This window comes from Rhinatrema bivittatum, chromosome 1 (assembly GCF_901001135.1).
Source record: "Rhinatrema bivittatum chromosome 1, aRhiBiv1.1, whole genome shotgun sequence".
NCBI lineage: Eukaryota > Metazoa > Chordata > Amphibia > Gymnophiona > Rhinatrematidae > Rhinatrema > Rhinatrema bivittatum.
This window is the reverse complement of record NC_042615.1, coordinates 194532165-194554171: the sequence shown is the minus strand read 5'-3', so window position 1 is coordinate 194554171 and position 22007 is coordinate 194532165. Positions and strand designations below refer to the sequence as shown.

Here is a 22007-nt window from a genome sequence, read left to right as displayed (position 1 = left end):
TGAAATTTCATTTTTTAGTTCCTTCAGAACTCTGGGGTGTATACCATCCGGTCCAGGTGATTTACTACTCTTCAGTTTGTCAATCAGGCCTACCACATCTTCTAGGTTCACCGTGATTTGATTCAGTCCATCTGAATCATTACCCATGAAAACCTTCTCCATTACGGGTACCTCCCCAACATCCTCTTCAGTAAACACCGAAGCAAAGAAATCATTTAATCTTTCCGCGATGGCCTTATCTTCTCTAAGTGCCCCTTTAACCCCTCGATCATCTAACGGTCCAACTGACTCCCTCACAGGCTTTCTGCTTCGGATATATTTAAAAAAGTTTTTACTGTGAGTTTTTGCCTCTACAGCCAACTTCTTTTCAAATTCTCTCTTAGCCTGTCTTATCAATGTCTTACATTTAACTTGCCAATGTTTATGCTTTATCCTATTTTCTTCTGTTGGATCCTTCTTCCAATTTTTGAATGAAGATCTTTTGGCTAAAATAGCTTCTTTCACCTCCCCTTTTAACCATGCCGGTAATCGTTTTGCCTTCTTTCCACCTTTCTTAATGTGTGGAATACATCTGGACTGTGCTTCTAGAATGGTATTTTTTAACAATGACCACGCCTCTTGGACATTTTTTACTTTTGTAGCTGCTCCTTTCAGTTTTTTTCTAACAATTTTTCTCATTTTATCAAAGTTTCCCTTTTGAAAGTTTAGCACGAGAGCCTTGGATTTGCACACTGTTCCTTTTCCAGTCATTAAATCAAATCTGATCATATTATGATCACTATTGCCAAGCGGCCCCACCACCGTTACCTCTCTCACCCTGTGATATTTGTTTATTTAAAATATGTATTGTCCGCCCTTTAATAATTAATAATTAATAAATGAGTGATGGAGTTGCATTGGGCCTTAAAATAAAATAAAATAAAAATAAAATAAAAAATATCTTAAAATAACTTTCCTTTCTGGCTGCTTTTTGTCCTAGGAATACCTTCATATTTATAGGCATATGGGAGGCCTTTCGACCAGAGACCTAGATTAAGATATTGTTCTAATGGAGCTGTAGGATTTTGTTTTTTAACAGGAGTTGGCTTATGTTTTGAGCACACCTTTAAAGACGTGATAGTTTATGAAGCACTAGTTTAAAAAGTAGTGATCAGACAAAAAATAGCCCCTGGGCAAGGATACAGTTATTTTAAATTTACACCCCACTCTTCTCAGAGACTCAGAGCGGTTTACAAAACCAAAATTCATAACATACAATAAAGTTACAAAATAAAAACACAAAATATTTTTAAAGTTGAAACCCGCTTTATTATTTTCCCTATTACAAAATAAGTAAAACATAATACATTCTAATTCCCATGGACACAGGATGGGAGCATTGCCTGTTGAATAGAGTACGCGTGTTGTTTTACTCTGTTAATTTTTGTGCTTGATTTTATACAGATGTTAAGATTATGATGTTTAATTTTTCTATAATCTTGTTACTTTTGAAAAGTCACCTGAAAGAGGCTTTTCTGTTATTGCCTGTAGGACTTTCCCAGCGTGGTCGTTGTTGGTTTGGGTAAAAAAGATGCTGGAGTGAGTGATCAAGAGCAGTGGAATGAGAGCAAAGAAAACATTCGAGCAGCTGTCTCAGGTTAATAATTTGAAGTGACCGTGTGTAATTTCGGTAGGGGAGGGTAGGTCCGCTGGATTCCCCACCAAAGTTACTGCCGATACTAAGATGACGCACATTCGATGCATTCCAATTCCTAAAGCCACTTTTTGGGTGAGCCTTTAATGGAATGTTCTTAATAGCATGGTCCTAGAGGGAAAGGTGGTTGGAAGAGAGAGCCTCGGGGAGACGGTGAGTGAAGGAGAAATCCCGGCTTCGAGTGGGGGAATCGGGGAAGAACCTTCTCGAGTTAGGAGAGAGATTCACTAGAGGATCTCCAGGGGTTTTGTGCAATCTGAAAGCACTGTGTCTAATCAGAGTCCTACTTTCAGAGTACCTATCCAGTAAAATGACATGCACAGGAGAAGGGAGTGTTGCTAGCATCTGTGGTGTGAGAGCCATTTTGGGAGAAAGGATCTCTAGATGTTGTTTGCTTGGAAGTGGTCATGACAGAGGAGATCCTCAAAGGTGTGAACAGCAAGGAAGGCAGCCTTTTGGGGATATTGGGAAGTTGCAGAGGTCTCGAACAGCATTCCCTGGATTTGATAGGCATGTGTCTTGGGAGACTGGCCCTGAATGAAGCAGAAAAGCCAAGCTTCCCTCACTCCACCCTTGACCTCCACCCCTGCTAGTAATGACAGAGGAGTACATTGACTTATGATATACAAATCAGTTTTGAAGGAGACCAATAACCTATGATAGAATTAAAAAGTAGATTTTTTTCTGTTTTGTGGCTGACTGTAGAATTATAAACACATCAAACTTGATATTCCCCATCTCCACCCCGCCCCCTCCAACACTCTTCCAAAATATTGAGATAAAAATTCAGTGGGCTGGTCAGTGGAAACATTTCCCAAGTATCTTTTCCTGCATATTCAGGGGAACACACTCAGATAAGCATTCTGCTGAATACACCTGGCGTAAGTGAGCTGAGTGGCTTTAGGACAGCTACTTTTCCTACCAGAGTTAACCAGCTGTCTTTAACAAGGTAGCATTGAACATCTGTGCTCACCGGTTAAAGCTTAGCCCCCACCTCTGGAGCACCTCTAGCACTGCCTCTTTTTCTACTTGACTAAATTTTGTTTGGGTAATGAGTGGGAGGGGAATGTTTAAAACTCAGATTTTTACAGGCAATGCGAAATGTTGCCCAGACAATCCCTTTGAGTATCAGCCTCATTGCCTTTTGCATGCCTGACTGGACTGATCAATTTGCAACCCTTTTATCTCCCCTCGGCATCCCTCCCCTTACCCTGTACCCTCCAGCTCTCCACTTCAGTACCGCAGTAGCCAGACTTTCTGTTCATCTCCAACATGGGCTGGGTCCCGTCAGCGGCCAGTACCAATTGTTTGGGGTAGGTTGGGGCTGGGCGGGCAGGCAGGCAGGCCTGGGGAGGACACTTGGGATATGTAGCATGCTTTTAGAACTTAAAGGCACTCAGCTGAACTCTGTACCATCTCTTTTTAGAGACTTAGTTGCTGTATTGTGATACATTCTCGGTTTGTTTCATCAGCACTTACTGTTTTACAGCTGGATGCCGGCTGGTGCAGGACCTGGAGATCGCGTGTGTAGAAGTGGATCCCTGTGGGGATGCGCAAGCCGCTGCTGAAGGATCTGTCCTTGGGTTGTTTGAATATAATGAGCTAAAGGAAAAGAAGAAAAAGCCTGTTGCTGCACATCTGCATGGAAGGTAAAGAGAACTGATGTCAAGAGTTATGCTCAGTAAAACTATTCAAGCAATATGGGAAAAGAGCAAAATAAAATAGCTAGAACTAATTAGTTGTCTATGTGGTCTGTCTGAATCTATGCATGCCTTGTTTTGTACAGGACTGCTCAGCAGTGAGAGGTATCTCATCTTAGTCTGTGAGGTGGGGAGTGCTGGTTTGGCACCGTGCATCAGCGTGGCTTTGCAAGGGATTGGAGGGCCAGCACAGAACCATGGAGTACAAGTCCAGGAATTTGCAGAGCAAATGACATTTAAACTTTAATGTTTATTTCTCCTGTAGAGCTGTATTCGCTATAAAGTTGGCTGTATACACCCTCAAGTAGCATGTCAGTCTAGCTAATTTTTTTGGTCACCTGGGTTGCATTACTTATTTAAATAGTAAAGCTATTCAGCCTTGTCATTAACTAACAGTTCAAAAGATGTTCCTGATCAATTTTGTTTATAAGGTCAAACCTACTAGCAGGTCTCGTGCTTGTGAACAATCGCAAAATGCTACAGATTAAATAGGGATATGTAATACTTAGTGAGAGCTCTATTTTTTTTCCAGTTTCCCTCGAATGGATCTTTATTTTTTTTCTGTTTTATTTTTTTCCCTGTCTGTTCAAACAATAATCATTTGTATTTCTTGGTGGCCTTTCTTCCAGAATGAATCCCACCAGACTTTAATATTCAGTTCCTATACATACCCAGATCAGTTCAGACAAGTGGGTTAAGCAGCCCTTCTAGCAGGTGGAGGCAGAGAACAAAACCTTGAGGCACTGCTACATAACCGAGAGTGCCACCTGCAGTCCCTTAGTATTTCTCTGTCTCCAGCAGATGGTAGAGGTGCTAACCTGCAGTCTGACCAAATTTATTTTGAGAGACAGATCAGAAAAACAGAAGTTCCAAAGGCTACCTGAGATGTTAGGTTCCTTCGTGGACCATCCCTCAGGTGCAGCAGGGCAACCGGGGAGTTGGAAACCCGTGGCTGGTGTTTGCCCTAGACCGGCCAGAGATTCTGATAGTCAGGGGACTGGCTCCCTCAGGGTCACTGATGCCTCCTCCTGAGTCTGCACCAGCCTGTCAAGGAAGTACCCTGTTTTCTTTAAGCTAAGAAAAAAAAAGTGGTCTCATTTCTTTTTGCAGCAGCTGGAAGGAACAGTCAGTGATGAGGTCCTTAGGGACAGCGGGAGCTGTCGGCACTTCAGGAGGGGAAGGTTGAGGAGTGTTCCTCTCCCTTTTCCCTCGCTCCGGGAGTTCTGGGGGCGGTGAGGGAAGTCGCGGCTTGGCTCTCCGAGACCGTGGGTGTGGTTTCCTTTCTCATTCCCTGTCAATCGGGGCCTCGGGCCGGCACCTTTTGTCAGCGGGGCTCTCTCTACTTTTGCTTCGGGGTTTTCCTGCATGTCGCTCCGATCGCTTTTGCTGGGAAGCCGATGTGCAAGGTTATTGTCATGTGTGCGGCCTGTTAGTCCTGTTATGTGTGCCAGTGCACGCATGCGACTCGCAGGTAGAGCTGCCTGTGGGGCCTGTACTGCTGCAGGAATGGTGCCAAAACCGCGTGTAGCAGCCTACAGGGTCTGTGGGACTTCGTCTGCTCACCCAGTTCATGGTAGGTGATGAAGGGAACCTCGGGAGTTGCATCACCTCATTCCATAAGTTTTACAGGAATTGGGGGTGAAGGTGACTCAGGAGTCGGACAATGAGGGTATGAACCCAGTCCTAGACTTTCTGCGGGGGGGCTCCCTAGTGCCTATTCTTTGCCGAAAAAGATTTGCAAGCTGGTGAACCGGGAGTGGGACTCCCTGGAAGCAGGCCTGAAGGTTGGAACAGCAATGGCTTAGCTTTATCCACTGATGGAGGAGACCTTGGAGCTTCTGGGAGTACCAAAGGCGGACACGGCAGTTTCAGCAGTCACTAAGAAAACGACCATTCCAGTGGCGAGGGCAGCCGCTTTGAGGGATGTACTGGACCGCAAGTTGGAGATTCTATTGAAATGATTGTTTGAGGTGTCTGCTTTGAGTTTCCAGGCCTCAATCTGTAGTAGCATGATGCAGAAAGCCTACCTCTGCTGGATGCAGAAGTTGCGAGAACCGGCTTCCTCTAGGGATGGGCATTCTCTGCAAGCAGTGCGTTTGGAGGCTGTAGTGGCCTATGTCGCAGATGCTCTTTACGACTTGTTCCACACTTCGGCCAGGAGCATGGTCTCGGTAGTAGCAGCAGCTCACAGGCTTTTGCAGCTGTGAAATTGGTCTGCAGACATCAGGTCCAAGGCCTAGCTGTGTAATCTTCCCTTTAAGGGAAACTCCTGTTTGGGGAGAATTTTGATCAGCTGATGAAAACTTTGGGAGAGTCCAAGGGAAATAAGTTACCAAAGGTCCGAAAGTCCGGCAAGAAGGTTTTTCTGCCTCTGTCTCAGTTTCGGGATTCGCGTAGATTCCGTTCTGGCAAGCTTGTCTCCGGGGCGGGAACTAAGCAGTCAGCAGGACGTCAGCAGTCTTTTCGAGGAGCCCGTAGACCTGCCAGGGACAATGCCGGTGAAGGGGGCCCGTGGTGGAAAATCTTTGCAATGAAGCCAACTTAGTCCATTCTTCTATAGAAGCAGTAGGGGGCAGATTATCCAGCTTTTACGAAGAGTGGGCTAGGATTATCTTGGACCACTGGGTGTTAGAGGTGGTTCGTGATGGTTATGCACTAGAATTCTCTTGTCCTGTTGGGGAAACCTTTCTGGAGTCCTATATCGTCTCTTGGAAAAAGCAGGAGGCCATCCAGGGGATTCTGCAGAGGCTGTTGTGCTTCAACTTCATTGTTCCAGTTCCAAAGGAAGAACATGGACAAGGAAGGTATTCCATTTACTTTGTAGTGCCAAAGAAGGAAGGCACATATTGGCCCATCCTCGACTTGCAGAAGGTAAACAGAGCTCTATGAGTAACGTGTTTTTGGATGGAAACGTTAAGGATATTAATGGCGGTGGTCCGCAGAGGAGAGTTCTTGGCGTCATTGGATCTGACGGAGACGTAACTCTATATTCCCATTCGGCGGGAGCATCAGAGGTTCCTGCATTTCAAGGTGTTTTGCCACCATTTTCAATTTCAGGCCCTTCCCTTCGGGTTCTCCATGGCACCTTGGACCTTCACAAAGAAGGTGGTGGTGGTAGTGGCAGCAGCCCTTCGCAGAAAGGGAGTGTTGGTCCCATCCGTATTTGGATGACGGGATGATTCAAGCAAAGAAGGAGGAAGAGTGTCAGAAGTCGATCCAGAGAATTATGGTCGCTAGGTTGGGTGATAAATGTGGCGAAGAGTCACTTGGTTCCTTCTCAGTCACTGGAGTATCTGGGGGTACTATTTGATACCCAATGGAGCAGAGTGTTTTTGACTCCTGACAGAGTGACCAAATTGCATGCGCAGGTGGCTTGGCTGCTTCGACTTTCAGTGCCAACGGCCTGGGACTATTTGCTGGTTCTGGGGTCCTTGGCCTCCACGTTGGATTTGGTCCCATGGGCATTCGCACAATTGAGACCATTGCAGTGTGCATTTTTATCCAGGTGGAATCCCGTGTCAGAGGAGTATCATCTGCCTTTACCTCTCCTACAAAAGTCCAGATCCAGTCTGTCGAGGTAGCTATCGCATCCCAGTCAGGAGAAGGGTGTGGATCTGGAGACCCAGGACTGGGTGGTAGTGACCATGGACGCCAGTCTTCAAGTTTGGGGCGTGATGTGCATGGGGCGTTTGACTCATGGCCTGTGGTCAGCGAAGGAGAGAGTCTGGTCCATCAGTCACCTAGAAACGAGGGCAGTTCAACAAGCGTTGGGAGGTGTCTATCCCCTGAATCAAAGGCAGGATGGTCTGGGTTTTTTCAGACAACGCAACAACAATGGCGTACATCAGTAGACAATAGTTGGACCCGGGGGAATGGAGATTGTCCCCGGAAGCTTGGGATCGCATCTGTGCCAGATGGGGCATACCTCAACTGGATCTGATGGTGACGCAGGCCAAAGGAAAGACAAGGTTTATCAGTCACAGAAAAGAGATTGACATGGTAGGCCTGGATGCTTTGGTGTGCCTTTGGCCGACGGGGATCCTATTGTAAGTGTTTTCCCTCGTGGCTCCTCATCAGATACATTCTTCAGCCCATAGTCTCATCCAGGATCTGTGGTGCTGGTAGTGCCAGAGTGGCCATGTTGCCCTTAGTTTGCTGATCTCGTGTATCTTGCGGTCGAAGGACCCCTCAGATTGGCTCATCTGCCTCCCTTGCTATGACAGGGACCCATATTTTCAGATCAGGAGGATCACTTTTGTCTCACAGCATGGCTTTTGAGAGATGGCGCTTGCGTCTGAAGGGCTATTTGGAACAGATGATTTCTACCCTCCTCCAGGTGCGGCGACCCTTGACCTCTGTAGCATATGCCAGGGTCTGGAGGGTTTTTGTCTAAGGGATTGGCTTATAATTCACTCCGCATACAGGTGCTCACTTTGGGGTCCTTTAGGGGCAAGGTGCGACAGAGGTGGTTAGCCTCCCACCCTGATGCAGTTCGTTTTCTGAAAGGAGTGAAGCATTTGTGTCCTCCGGTGCAGAAATTGTGTCCCGATTAGAACCTCAATTTGGTTCTTTGGGTTCTTTGAGCCCTTGAGAAGGGCGACGTTGAAGGACCTGACCTTGAAGACAGTTTTTCTGGCGGCAATTTGTTTGGCCAGGTGGATTTCAGAGTTGCAGACTCTGTCATGCAGAAACCCCTTTTTGCGTATTTCTAATGATGGGGTTATGTTGCAAACTGTTCCCTCCCTTTTATCGAAGTTGGTGTCCTCTTTCCATTTCAATCAGATGGTGGATCTTCTGGGCTTCCCAGAGAGTTGTCCAGGGATTCCCCTCAGGAAAGAGAACTGCATCGGTTGGATGTACGCCAGGTGATATTGCATTATCTGGAGGTCACTCAGATCATCTTTTTGTTTGGAGGAGCGAAGAAAGGTGATAAGGCCTAGAAGGCCACAATTGCACGGTGGCTTAGGGAGGCTATCGTAAGGTTCCACAGGGGCTGAAAGCACATTCTACCAGGGCGAAGGCAGCTTCTTGGGCAGAGTGTCAATTGCTTTCTCCTCAGGAGATCTGCAGAACATCAGTGTAGTCTTCGTTTCACACTTTCACCACACATTACCGTTTGGAAGTGCACGCCCGGCAAGAGGTGTCTTTTGGTGAGGGTATGTTGCGCGTGGGTCTTTCGTGTTCCCACCCAGTCTGGGGTGCTTGTGTACATCTCACTTGTCTGGAGTGATATGGGTATGTACAGGAAAAGAAAATTGGTTCTTACTTGCTAATTTTCGTTCCTGTAATACCACAGATCAGTCAGAGACTCTCCCCGTCTCTGCCAAAAGACTGTTTCTTGATCATCATAATCTGGTTGATTTTTGCTAATTAACTTTGTGTGTTTTTTGGATATCAAAGGGGCTCCAGAGCAGGGAGTTTCCAGCCCTGCTTTATCTGTTCACCATAGAGGACATTTTGTAGTTTCTAATTCTTTAGCTTGGGTACAGTTCAATACTGAGGGACTGCAGGTGGCACTCTGTTATGTAGCAGTGCCTCAAGTTTTTGTCCTCTGCCTCCATCTGCTGGTAGGGATTCATAACCCACTTGTCTGGACTGATCTGTGGTAATACAGGAACGAAAATTAGCAGATAACCAATTTTCCTATAGCAGCCAGCAGTCTGCAGCCTTTTATGGTTGACTATGGTGCAGTTGCAGCAAAGAATGTGGACACACTTTTTCTGCTTTTAACAATGGACTCGAGGAGAGGGGAAGATTTTTATGTTCATGCTTTGTTTTACAGTTCTATGATGCTTGTGTAGACCTCGCATGAGGGTCACCATAGCAATTCTGTAATTTACTTAGTAACTCCCACCATTGTGGATTTAAGCATGGGGTGTGTTCAGAAACTCTAAGCATTAATATCTCCTTGAGAATGAAACAATAGTGAGATGTTAATCACTTTGTTTTAACGACAACTGAAATAACTGTGGTTCAAACTATTTATAATAATGTGCATGTGTGTTTGCCTTATTCTTATACTGCGCACACAATTTATCTAAAGGAGCAATGTAAACAAAGCCAAACCATGGACCTGATTTACTAAGTTTTTTTCCCCCATAGACAAAAATGGTTGTAATGTACCTACTGTGACACATTTCTACTGTGAGACAACTTTGCATGTCCTTTTTTATTCAGCACTGAAAAGGAAGCCTGGCAAAAAGGAGTCCTCTACGCAGAGGGACAGAACCTGGCACGGCAGTTGATGGAAGCCCCAGCAAATTATATAACTCCCATTAAATTTGCAGAACTGATTGAGCAGAAACTCCAAGCGGCTGGTGGTGATGTGAAGGTTCACATAAGGTATTTTTTATGTTGGCTTCTGGTGGTAGGTGTTTGGGTATGTGAAGAGCGAATGCCATTCTTACAGTTTTAGTTCTGCACCTTTTTTCTTGTCCTGAAAATATGGCACGCCCTACCCAGTAATATTCAAGGCATTTTTTTTTTTCAGTTTTGAAATCCTGACTATAGACACAATTGCTGAAGCTAGCCTTTAACCTATAAATATATTGTTCTCTATTGAATTCTTATATTGATCTACAGTATGTGAGGCACCCTGAGCAGGGTGTCATATAAATTCCAGAAGAAGTAGTAGTTGTATTCACATGCTTGTACTGAGAAATGTCAAGCCATTTTCATTTTGTTTCAGAGAAATCAAAGAAAACAGTAATGAAATTGTCTGTTTGGATGTGCAGCCTTGTATCCCTTGTTGGTGCCCTGTAGATCCAGTCTGTTGCTGAGTTTAACAGAATATTTATTGTAGTACTGGTCCTTGGAAAAACAGTATGCTTGGGAAGTTGTGATAACATTTTGCTGGACTAACAACATTTTTGGATACCAGTGCTACTGCTGACATTTACTTTTGGGGGCCTTATTTCATGGGCGCCTTACTTCATGGGCAAGAGCAATAATGAATTATACTTCCACGACAATAAAAGTTTTTTTATTCTCGTGGAACTATAATTTGTTAATGTGTTGTACATTTGCTACTGAGGACAGTTGATGGTAGTTGATGAATGGGAGGAAGGCTATATCTGTGAAAGGAGTTTTTCAGATGTGAGAGTACCATAAGAAAGCAAGCGGAGTGTTAGGTTTTAGAATTGTAGAATAGAGGCTTTGAATTGTGGGTATGCTATAGGGAGAAGCCATAGGAAGCCACAGTAAAATAAAGCAGAGTTGCTTACCTGAAACAAATATTCTCCAAGGATAGCAGGATGTTAGTCCACATACATGGGTGAAATCATCCGATCGAGCCCAATGTGGAAAACTTATGTCAAAGGTTCTAGAAACTTTGACTAAGCACACTGAGCATGCCCTAAACTACGCATCCATGCGGGGTTCCTCTTCAAGTCTCATAATATAGAACTACGATTAAAATAAAAATAGGAGAAATCCAACTCTGCAGGATGGCAGGCGGGTTTCATGAAGGCTAACATCCTGCAGTCCTTAGAGATAATCTGTTACAGGTAAGCAACTCTGCTTTCTCCAAGGACAGGCAGAATAGTAATTCTCACACATGGCTGCTCCCCAAAATAAAAGGGGACCAACAGACACCCAACCAGATGCCAATGATTGGGTGTCTGTTGGAAACAGGGGGAGACAGCCTGAACCCAAACAGCGGGCTCTAGGTTGAGAGAGAGTTGGGTTCTACACCTCAAACAGATTCTGGAGAAAAGTCTGGCCGAACCTTCTGTTGCATTGGCCAACCCTATCCAGACAGTAATGGGATGTGAATGTGTGGGGAGAACTCCACATGGCAGCCTTGGAGATCTCCATGGGAACTGCTTGCAAGCGGGCCATCAATACTGCCATGGCTCTGACAGAATGAGCCTTGACATGACTCCCAAGATGCAGCCCTGCCTGGGCTTAACAGAAGGAGATGGAATCTGCTAACCAATTGGATAGTATCTGTTTGTCAATGGCAACTCTCAACCTATTCTTCTCAAAAGAAATAAAAAGTTGGGTGGACTGTCTTATCGGCTTCTGTCTACTCCAGATAGAAGGCTAAGGCTTGCTTGCCGTCCAAATTGTGCAGTGCTCGTTTATCTTAGTGCGAATGGGGCCTGGGAAAGAAAGTTAGCAGGATGATTAACTGGTTAAGATGGAAATCCATCACCAGCTTAGGCAGGAACTTCAGGGTGCATACGCAGAACCTCCCTGTCATGATAAAATTTAGCATATGGTGTATGTCACCAAGGCCTGGAGCTTGCTGACCCTGCATGCTGAAGTGACCGCCACCAAAAATATGACCTTCCAGGTCAGGTAACTCAGGTCACAGGTGCGCAGTGGCTCAAAAGGAGCTTTTATCAGCTGAGTTAACACCATGTTGAGGTCCCAAGACGCAGTGGGAGGCCTTAGAGGAGGTTTCAGCTGAAGCAGGCCCCGCATGAAACGTACAACTATGGGCTGTACAGAGATGGGTGTACCTTCTACACCAGGGTGGTAAGTGCCAATCACACTAAGATGAACTCTAACAGAGGTGGTGTTTAGGCCAGCCTTCGATAGGTGTAGAAGGTAATCAAGCAGTTTTTCTGTGGGGCTGGAGAACGGATCTAGGGCTTTCTGTTCACACCACACGGAAAACCACCTCCACTTCAGTCCATAGGACTTTCTAGTGAAAGCTTGTAAAAGCCACATGGACCCAAGACACATCTTCCAAAAGATCAAGCGGCTGCAGGATTAGCCTCTCAATATCCAGGCGACAAGGCCTGGAGGTTGGAATGCTGCAGCCTGCTCTGATTCTGCATGATGAGATCTGGGGAAAGCCCCAGACTGATCGGTCTCTGAATAGACGACAACTGAAGGAATAGAAACCAGACCTGTCACGGCCAGTGGAGTGCTATGAAAATCATAGACCCTTTGTCCTCACAAAGCTTCAAGAGAGTCTTCGCCACTAAGGGAATTGGAGGATTCGCATACAGAAGTCCTTGCCCCAGTGGCATCTGAGGCTGGTTTGCCATCTGTCCTGTGCTGGGAGCAGAAATGAGGCACCTTCCTGTTGCAGGGGGACGTGAACAGATCTACATCCAGGCTCCCTCAGAGGTGGAATATCCGATTCACTACCCCCCCCCCCCCCCCCCCTGGTCCAGGGATCACTCATGGAGTCTGAAGGCTCAACTCAGCCTGTCTGCTATCATGTTCTCTGTCCTGGCTAGATACATGATCCTGAGCACCATCCAGTGGGACAAGGCCCACGACCAGATCTGGACTGCTTTCTGACACAGGATGTACGATCCTGTGCATCCCTGCTTGTTGACATACCACATGGCTTCCTGGTTTTCGGTCTGGATCAGGATAACTTTGTTGGACAGTTGATCTCTGAAAGCCCATAGCGTGTACCTGATCGCCCAGACCTCCAGGAAGTTGATTTGACAAGAACGTTCCTTAGCAGACTACAAGCCCTGGGTGCCGAGCCCATCCACATGAGCTACCCACCCCAGGGTAGATGCATCGTGGTTAACACAATTTGAGTGAGAAGATTCCAAAAGGAGATTCCCCGTTTCAGATTGGAAAGTACCCGCCACCAGGTCAAGGAGTCCCTGAGAGAGACGGAGAGACTTGGAATCGATCGTGTGGAGGCTGTGAGTGGCTTGTTGCCACTGAGACCTCAGGGTCCATTGGACTCTGAACATGTGCAAGTGTGCCAAGGGAGTAACAATGGGTGGTCGCGGCCATGTGGCTCAACAGCCCCCAACATGTACCAAGCTGATAACCTGCTGGCTCTGGTGAACCTCTGCCACAGTGGCTGTTACTGCGACAGCCCTCTGTCACTGCAAAAAGGCCTAGGCCTGAGCCGTATCCAGCAAGGCTCTGATGAAGCCCAATTGAAGTGACGGCCTAAGATGGGACTTTATGTAGTTGAGAACGAACCCTAGTGACTCCAACACCCGAATGGTCAAGCTCATGGACCTGTGGCCCCTGCCTGAGGCGAGCTCTTGACCAGCCAATCATCCAGATAGGGAAACATATGCACTCCCGGTCTGCAGAGGTGTGCCTCCACCGCGACTAGGCATTTTTTGTAAAGACCTGTGGGGGCGGATGCAAGCCTGAACAGCAATACCCGGTACTGGAAGTGCTGGTTTCCCACTATAAACTGGAGATACTTCTTGTGACTCTGGAAGATCTTGATGTGAGGGTTTGCGTCCTGCAGGTCGAGGGAGCATAGCTAGTCCTCGTTTTGGAAAAGGGGGATTGAGGTGCCCATGGAAACCATCTTGAACTTTTTTTCTTTTTTTAGAAATTTGTTCAAGTCAGGTCTAGGATGGGATGAAGTCCTTCTGTTCTCTTTGGAATCAGAAAGTACCTGGTGTAAAATCCCTGCCCTCTTTGCCCTGGTGGGACGGGCTTGACTGCTCTGGCCATTAAGAGGGAGGCAAACTTCATTAGTAGTACTTCCTGATGTGCTACTGGCCCCCAATACAGGCACAGAGGGCAATTTGGCGGGACACCCAATAGGTTTTGTTTTTTTTTTTAATTTGTTTTTGAGTTAATTGCAAAAGAACAATAAACAATGACAGTAAAGAACAACCACAGCCTGCTTATTGGTACAGATGGGAGCAAAATGACCCAGTTTTCTAACCTTGAAAACTCATACCACCAAAAACCATGCACACCCACAGACAAATACACTCATAACCCACACATCCACCACACCAACATACAAACACACCAAAAGCAACCCACGAGATATAAAAAGAAAAAAACTCAGAGGTTAGGTCATCCTGCGTGACCCTGGCAAAGTAGACTCTTTAAGAGGAAGAAAGCAATTTGTCCCACAAAACAAAATAATAATCTTGAAGACTGATAGGGAATCTGTGAGCCACCAAGTCCCGCTTCCGCTTCCAGATTAGTTCCAGTTGTGCAGTTTCTCATCAAGGCTTTCTACTAGATGAAGGAAGGAACATCCTCAGATTTCCAGCTCAGCAGAATAACTTTATTTGTGAGAAGAAGAGCCACAGCCAAAAAACATCTGCCGCCCACAAGATAACAAACATTCAGTACCCCAAAAGCAGAAATATATAGAAACTCCTACCAGGAGAGATGACAACCCAAAAGTTTATCTAGTAAGTCGTGATGAGATTCCAAAAAGGCTGTAATTGGGGGCACTTGGTGAACATATGACAAAGAGTACCAGGAGCAGCTTTACAGGGACACCCAATAGGTTTAATTGGTACCCCTGATGGACAATGGACAGAACCCACTAATCCGAGGTTACACTGGCCACAGGTTTGCAAAGAACCGCAGCCTGCCCTCAACTAGAAAGTCCATCGCCCCAAGCATAGGCAACTGATTCACGTTCGCTGCAGCCCAGTAAAAACACCGTCCCAGGTTTGACTGAGGAGTCGGCTAGGGCTTGGCAGCTCTCTGCTGCCTGGAACGGCCGCGGGAACTCTGATGTGGACGGGATTGAGGAGGTGGAAGATAGTACTTTCTTTGGCGAAAGAAGGACTTCCTTGGCACTGGCCTTGATACCCGCCTGGAAGAGGAGGATGGGTCTGGAGTGCTGGTAGAGAGTTGGGTTTCATGATGCTCCCAGAGTTGGGTCACAGCGTCCCTCACCCTGTCTACAAAGAGATGCTGATGTGCTGTGTACAGGACAGAAAGTCATTCCTGTACCTCAGGTCGGAGATCCGAGGCCCGCAGCGATGCCATTCTATGGGTGCCAATTGCTGCTGCAGAGACTTTTGATACTATCTCAAAAACATAGGTTGCACGGACCTCATATTTTCCATACTGCAAAGCCTTGTGCACCAGCGACATGAGGGTGTCTTGCTGCTGTTGAGGTAGCTGCTCAGCCATCTCTTGCTCCTGCTTCCAGATGTCCCACGAGTATTGGCTCATGTAGAGCTGGTGGTCAGCAATGTGGGCAATAAGCATGACACCTTTAGAACACCTTCCTCCCAAGAGCATCCATCGCTCTGTGGGCCTTCCCTGGGGGCGCAGAGGAATGGGTCCGAGAATGCTTGGCCCTCTTGATAGCGGATTCGACCACCACTGACTGGTGGGACAGCTTACGCTTATTGAATCCAACAACTTTCTGGATGAGGTAAATCCTATCCACCTTCTTATTTATTTATTTAAAACTTTTCTATGCCGACATTCATGGGAATATCACGTCTGTTTACATTGAACCGGGGTAACCATTAACTTTGGAAAAATAGAAATTACATGTAACGTAAGGGAACTAAACTGGGGGAAAGGGCTAGAGTAGTAGAGTCAAGTACCAAGAAGGTATGTGTTAGAAATCTGCTATCTGATGGAAGGAGCAATCAGATAGGAGTTAATATTGGCTCCTAGAAGGAGGAGTTAGCAATCTGTTATAGATCTTGCTGGGAGTTAACAATCAGTTCAGGACTGTTAAGGTCTCCTGTGAAGGAGTAGCAATCTTATGGTAGTGTGGGTGGATCCCTGGGTCGGTGGCAGATGACCACGCCCCCGAGATGATATCCCGAGAGGGACTGCCGGCTGAGCTGATATGCCTGGCAGGGCTGCAGTCCCTCAGATACTGGAACCGCTATCCAAGAACACTGAGCTGTAGAGAAACTGTAGAAAGGTGAGTAGGCAGAGTAGACAAAGTTCATGAACAGCACTAGATGACAAAACTCACATAAGGTCTCAAGGAAACTCAGGAGCTGGAAAGGTTTAGGCCCTCGAGGAGCAAGTACCTGGGTCCTGAGAAAGCTCTGAGAGAGAGCGATGGTAACTCACAATAGTTGGTAGTCGTGATAGCTTCCAGGCAGTAGAGAATCTTCAGAGTGTCCAGGAACATGGGCCCTCGAGAAGCGAGTACCGATTCCTATCTGTAATCTGAAAGTATTTATTTATTTATTTATTTTTAATTTTTATATACCGAAGTTCTTGTAGGGACTACAAATCAATCCGGTTTACATAAAACGAAGAACTGCTCAACAGAGAGCGGAGCTTTACATGGAACCGAGGAACATATGGAACAGTATAACTGATTGACAATTTAACATAGTGCTAAATAAAGTAATAATAGTTTAACTGGAAATAAATAAAGCAATATAATATTTTATAAAGACAGTTTAACTGTTTAACGTATCAATAAATATAAATATAAGCAATGCCAAATATATATATAAAATATAGTAAATTTTTGAGCTTAACGGTAATTGTCCAGTAGCAGATTCTAAAATTAGTACTTGATGCCGTGTTCATAATTAGGGTAATTAGGATACTTAGGAATTGTGAAGTCTGTTCGTCACCGTAAAATTAATCGTCTGGGAAAGCTTGTTGGAAGAGAAATGTCTTCAATCTTTTTTTGAATTCTTGATGACTGGGTTCTAGTCTAAGATCTGGGGGAAGCATATTCCACTGGTGAGGGCCTGCTGAAGATAGCGCTCGTTTGCTCAATGATGATTTAATTTGTGGAGCCTGCAATGTTCCTCTGTATGCGCTTCTGATTGGTCTGGAGGAGGTGTGTGGTTGTAGTTGAGAGCTTAATGAGATGGGAGCTAGTTTATTTGTCGCTTTGTGGATGATAGTGAGTACCTTATAGAGTATCCTTTGTTTAATGGGGAGCCAATGTAAGTTCCGAAGGATAAGAAAAGAGCGAGGTCCCCGAGGAGTGGGTACCTCTGGTAAGTCCGAGGAAGCTGAGTAGCTTAGAGGAAAGGTATCCGTAACCTATCCGTGTAGCAATGATAGTTTCCAGGCAGTAGAGAATCTTCAGAGTGTTCAGGAACATGGGCCCTCGAGGAGCGAGTACCGGTTCCTATCTGTAATCTGAAAATAAAGAGAATTAGCGAGGCCCCCCGAGGAGCAGGTACCTCTGGTAAGTCAGAGGAGGCAGAGTAGCTTGGGTAGCGTAGCCGAAGCAATCCCCATCCCTTGCTAACTCGATTAGATAGTGAAGTAGAGACCTTTAAATATTGGAAGCGGATGACGTCATCTCAGGGGGACGCCCCCTGAAGTTCGCGCCCTTACTGGTAAATCAAATAGAGCGCACGCGCTCTAGGTCCACAGGCAACATGGCGGTTCTGCAGCGTCGGGCCGGTCCGGGAATGCCGGAGAGCGACGGCAGGAAGATGCCGCGGCAGCCAGCCGTCCATCAGACCCTGAGGGAGTCGCCAAAGTGGTAAGGTGGGCGGAGTGGAGATGTTGAGCAGCGACGATCGCAACGGTATGGTAACAAATAGAAAGTTTAACAATTGTTTAAGATTATATAACCATTATTTACAGTATGTACAATATAAAATTTCGTAGGGCAATTACACGAATGAGGTAGTGACAAGGTTAGAATGTGAAGGAGGATAAAGGTTACAAGGGTAGCGAGTTTAGCGGGTAGGGATAGAGGCTACTGGAGTAGCGAATTAAGTAGGTAAGGGGGAGGGAAGGTAATGAAGCTGTTAATTGAAGTGAGGCAGCTTAAGTTTGAGGGGGCTGGGGAAAGCAACTTGGAGGAACGGTGGGTGAGAACTGTAACATAGGAGTGGCGAGGTTAAGTAAAGGCTTGAGAGAAGAGCCATGTTTTAAGATTTTTATTTAAAGGTTTTGGTACAGTGTTCTTGGCGCAGGTTATGGGGGCATTGAATTCCATATGGTTGGTCCAGCGATGGACAGGGTCCGTTCTTTCGTGGCTATGTGATGGGTGAGTTTGGGGGGAGGAATGTAGAGGGTTCCTTTAAAGCAGTTCTCATAGGTCTGTTCGATGAGTGATAGGGTAGGGAATTATCCAGCCATTGGATGTTGTGGTTATGTAGGGTTTTGTGGATAATGGTAAGACTTTTGTGAAGGATTCTAGAGCGTATTGGGAGCCAGTGGGGTAATGTGATCTCTTCTGCAGGTATTGGTAAGGATTCTAGACACCGCGTTTTGGAGCGGTTTGTGAATGAGGTAGCGGGAAGGCCTAGGAGGAGGGAGTTGCAGTAGTTGATTTTGTTGAAAAGTAAGGCTTGGAGGACCATGCGAAAGTCATAGGGGTGGAGAAGGGGGTCTTAATTTTTTTTAGTATGTGGAGTTTGTGGAAACAGTCTTTCGTAGTGGAGTTTGTGAATTTGTTTAGGTTCCGATAGTTGTCTAGAGTGACTCCTAGGTTTCTGACAAATTGGACCTTAGTTGCAGGTGAATCGGGTTGAGGACAGTTGTGGTGGTCTGGTGAGATGGAGAGGAGTTCTGTTTTTGTAGTGTTGAGGGCAAGGTTGAGGTTAGTGAGGAGGTGGTTAATTGAGGAGAGGCAGTTGTCCCAGATCTTGAGGGATTTGGGGATAGATTCTGTAACGGGGATGACTATTTGGACATCATCAGCATAGATATGAGTAAAGCCTAGGTCGGTGAGGAGGTAAATATTGAATAGCGTGGGGGAGAGGGAGGAGCCTTGGGGGACTCCTCGTGTAAGGTTTATGGGGTTAGATTCTTTGTTACCAATTTTGACCTTATAGATTCTATTGTGGAGGTAGGATTCAAACCAGCTCAGAGCAGATCCCTTGATGCCGATTTCTGAGAGTCTTATCTAGTAAGATATTGTGGTTGATAGTGTCGAATTGCTGATGAGATGTCAAGTAGAGCAAGGATGAAAGATTGGCCCTTGTCTAATCCTTTGAGGAGGGTATCTGTGAGTGAAATAAGTAGTGTTTCAGTATTGAAAAATTTACGGAAGCCGAATTGGGAAGGGAAGGAGATTGTTTTTTTCAAGGTGATCCATGAATTGGAGGTTCACCTTCAACACTCCCTCACAGAAGACACTGTGAGGGAGTGTTCCCAAATCCTCAGCAGCAACTCTTTTTAAGGATCTTGTGTATTAAGGATCTCAAGCATTTTGTGCCTGGCATCCTCCACTGTCAAAAGCTGGAATGGGATCCTTCACTCCTCTGGACGAGAAGGATCTCATGGGAGTCCACAGAAGAAGACTCTGTCTGATCATCCCCCAGGGGTCATAGGGTCCCTCATCCTCCCTGTATGCAACAGGGGATGGGACCCTAGATGCTCTGCCTACATCCAGAAGTGCAGGCACCGATGGAACTGGATGGGGGACTATAGGCCTCAGTGACTCTGCTGGCCTTGGCGGAGCTTCCTCGCAGGAGGAACTAGCGACTACCACCGTATTGGTAGGGAGAAGTCTCTGTGGCCTGCCATGCACCAGTGCCATCCCAGGAACCGACGCCAGCTGGGTCGGTAAGGCACCAATGAGCACATTGAGCTTCTCCAGAAGCGATACAGGTGATACTGGCTCTGGTTCCTTTGATGCCACAGGACTGAAGCCCTGCAGCACCCCCTCCACCACCAGCTGGACTTGATGCTCCAGCTCCTCCTTGAACATTGCCAATGCTGATTGAGAGGAAGGAGGGGTGGCCAGATCTTCCTTGGACCCTCGAGAGGGAATTGGTGACTGTCACCAGGACCGGTGGAGACCATCGCTGACCCCAGGCATCAATGGAGGTAGGGCGCTCCTTGCCACAAGGTTGCTTTGGGAGCATCACAGCAAAAGCCGGTGCTTCCCTGTGCCTGGCACCGTGCATCGACGGGGACCAGTGCAAATGCTTCTTAGGCTTCCCTCGATACTCTGCCCATCCTTCCCAGGTACCGAGGTTGAAGACGATGAACCTGGAATCCTTTGCCCAGAGGAGATCGACAATGGTCTGTCTCCAATGCCCCTATCCACTAGCGACCTTGACGGAACCAATGGTCCTGCTGATGTCAATGCCGATGCTGATAGCTTAGACTTCCTCGACCCGAAGAGGTGATCCATTTTATCGAATTGAAGCCAACGTCCCTTTGAGGTCATCTGGGCGCATAAGCGGCAACCCCCCGGACGTCATGCAATGCCCCTAGGCAGAGGATGCAGACATCATGAGGATCGGTGATTGACATGGTCCTCGGGCATTGGGGGCATAGATGGAAAGTGGACGTGGCCATGATGGGGTGAAACAAAAAGGCCGAAGGAGGACAGAATGGTGGTGGCGGGCACTGAGGTACCGCCACCATGGAGGGAATCGACCGTGAAACTTATCTGAAACACTGAGAACCCTGACTGGGGACACTATGGGAAGGCACCAAGCGGGACCTGGTGACAGAAAGAAAAATTGTGAAAAAACACAAAAAAAATTGTTTTCCATGAGGCAAAAAAACAAGGTTTTAAGAGCGCAATCAAACCACAAGGCTCACATCTCTGCAGAAAAGAAGAGACTGAAGAGGGACCCTGCGTGGATGCATAGTTTAGGGCATGTTGGGCATGCTCAATGTGCCTAGACAAACTTTCTAGACACTTTGACATAAGTTTTCCGCATCAAACTCTATCTGATGATGTCACCCATATGGGAGGACTACCATCTTGCTTGTTCTTGGAGAACTAAGTACTCTTCAAAAGGCGATTCTCCCATTCTGTGTCCATGGGAAAACTCTCTTTTTAAAACCGGATCCAGTACAAAAGTTGTGTGGTAAGGAGAGAACTTGATAATAAAGAGGATTAGAAAGATAATATTTGTTTAAAAAAAAAATAGAATCAAGGCTGTTAAAATTAACAGCTTTTAAATTTAACAATCCACTAAAATTGTCAAAAAATTAAAAATAACAATTGAAGTTCTTATAATCTGTTATGAAACCAATGCCTCTGTTGATAGTAGATTTATGTATTACATTTTCTATTCTTTTCTGTAAAAAAAAACCCTCTCTTTCAGCAAGCTAGGACTAGAGAGGTCCAGCAGTTAGCAGTGCTGTTCTGAAGGATATCTGGTTCGTGCATCCAATATAGTACCGTATTTTTCACACTATAAGATGCACCTGACCATAAGATGCACCTAGGATTTAGAGGAGGAAAATAAGAGAAAAAAAAATTCTGTCCCCATGACGGGCTCTGTAAGGAGCTCCCCTCTGATGGCCGTCCATGGGATATTTTTTTGGTGTTTTTTTTTTTTTTTTTTTTTTTATAGTAAGGCAGAGAACAAGTAAAATTAGAAGGACACGCATTCCTTCTAATTTTACTTGACTTTTCGGCGGCATTCGACACGGTCAACCATCACATCCTTATAAACCTACTGGCAAACATCGGAGTTTCAGGCAGTGTTCAGACCTGGTTTAAAACCTTTCTGAAGAACAGAGGATACAAGGTAAAAATCCACAACAAAGAATCTCGCTACCATCCATCTTCGTTAGGGGTTCCACAGGGTTCCTCCCTCTCGCCCACCTTATTTAATATATACCTGCTCCCACTCTGCCACCTTCTTACAAAACTAAATTTGAAACACTTCCTTTACGCAGACGACGTTCAGATCGTAATCCCCGTAAAAACAACCATTACAAACACTCTAAAATTCTGGGAGAGCTGTCTAACCGAGATTAAACAACTCCTCAACAGTCTAAACCTCATTCTCAATGCCTCAAAAACGGAATTTCTCATTATAGCCCCAGAAAACAACGACATTACCACAAACCCACCAGCTAACCTGCAAACCTCACACATAAGAGACCTAGGAGCAATTATTGACAACCGACTAAACCTAAAACCATTTATTAACCAAACGACCAAAGATTGTTTTCATAAATTATACACCCTTAAAAGAATCAGACATCTTTTCCATTCCAAAGATTTTAGAACTATTCTTCAAGCAATTATTTTT

General features: G+C 45.9%; 1 protein-coding gene across 1 annotated transcript in view; it reads left to right on the top strand.

Moving 5' to 3' along the window:
- LAP3 (leucine aminopeptidase 3) overlaps positions 1–22007 on the top strand; it is a 154773-nt gene that overhangs the window by 19738 nt on the left and 113028 nt on the right. Inside the window, exons 4-6 of the mRNA XM_029590495.1 lie at positions 1531–1636; positions 3183–3342; positions 9571–9735. Of these exons, the coding sequence (XP_029446355.1) occupies positions 1531–1636; positions 3183–3342; positions 9571–9735 (431 nt within the window). The remainder of the gene's footprint in view (positions 1–1530; positions 1637–3182; positions 3343–9570; positions 9736–22007) is intronic.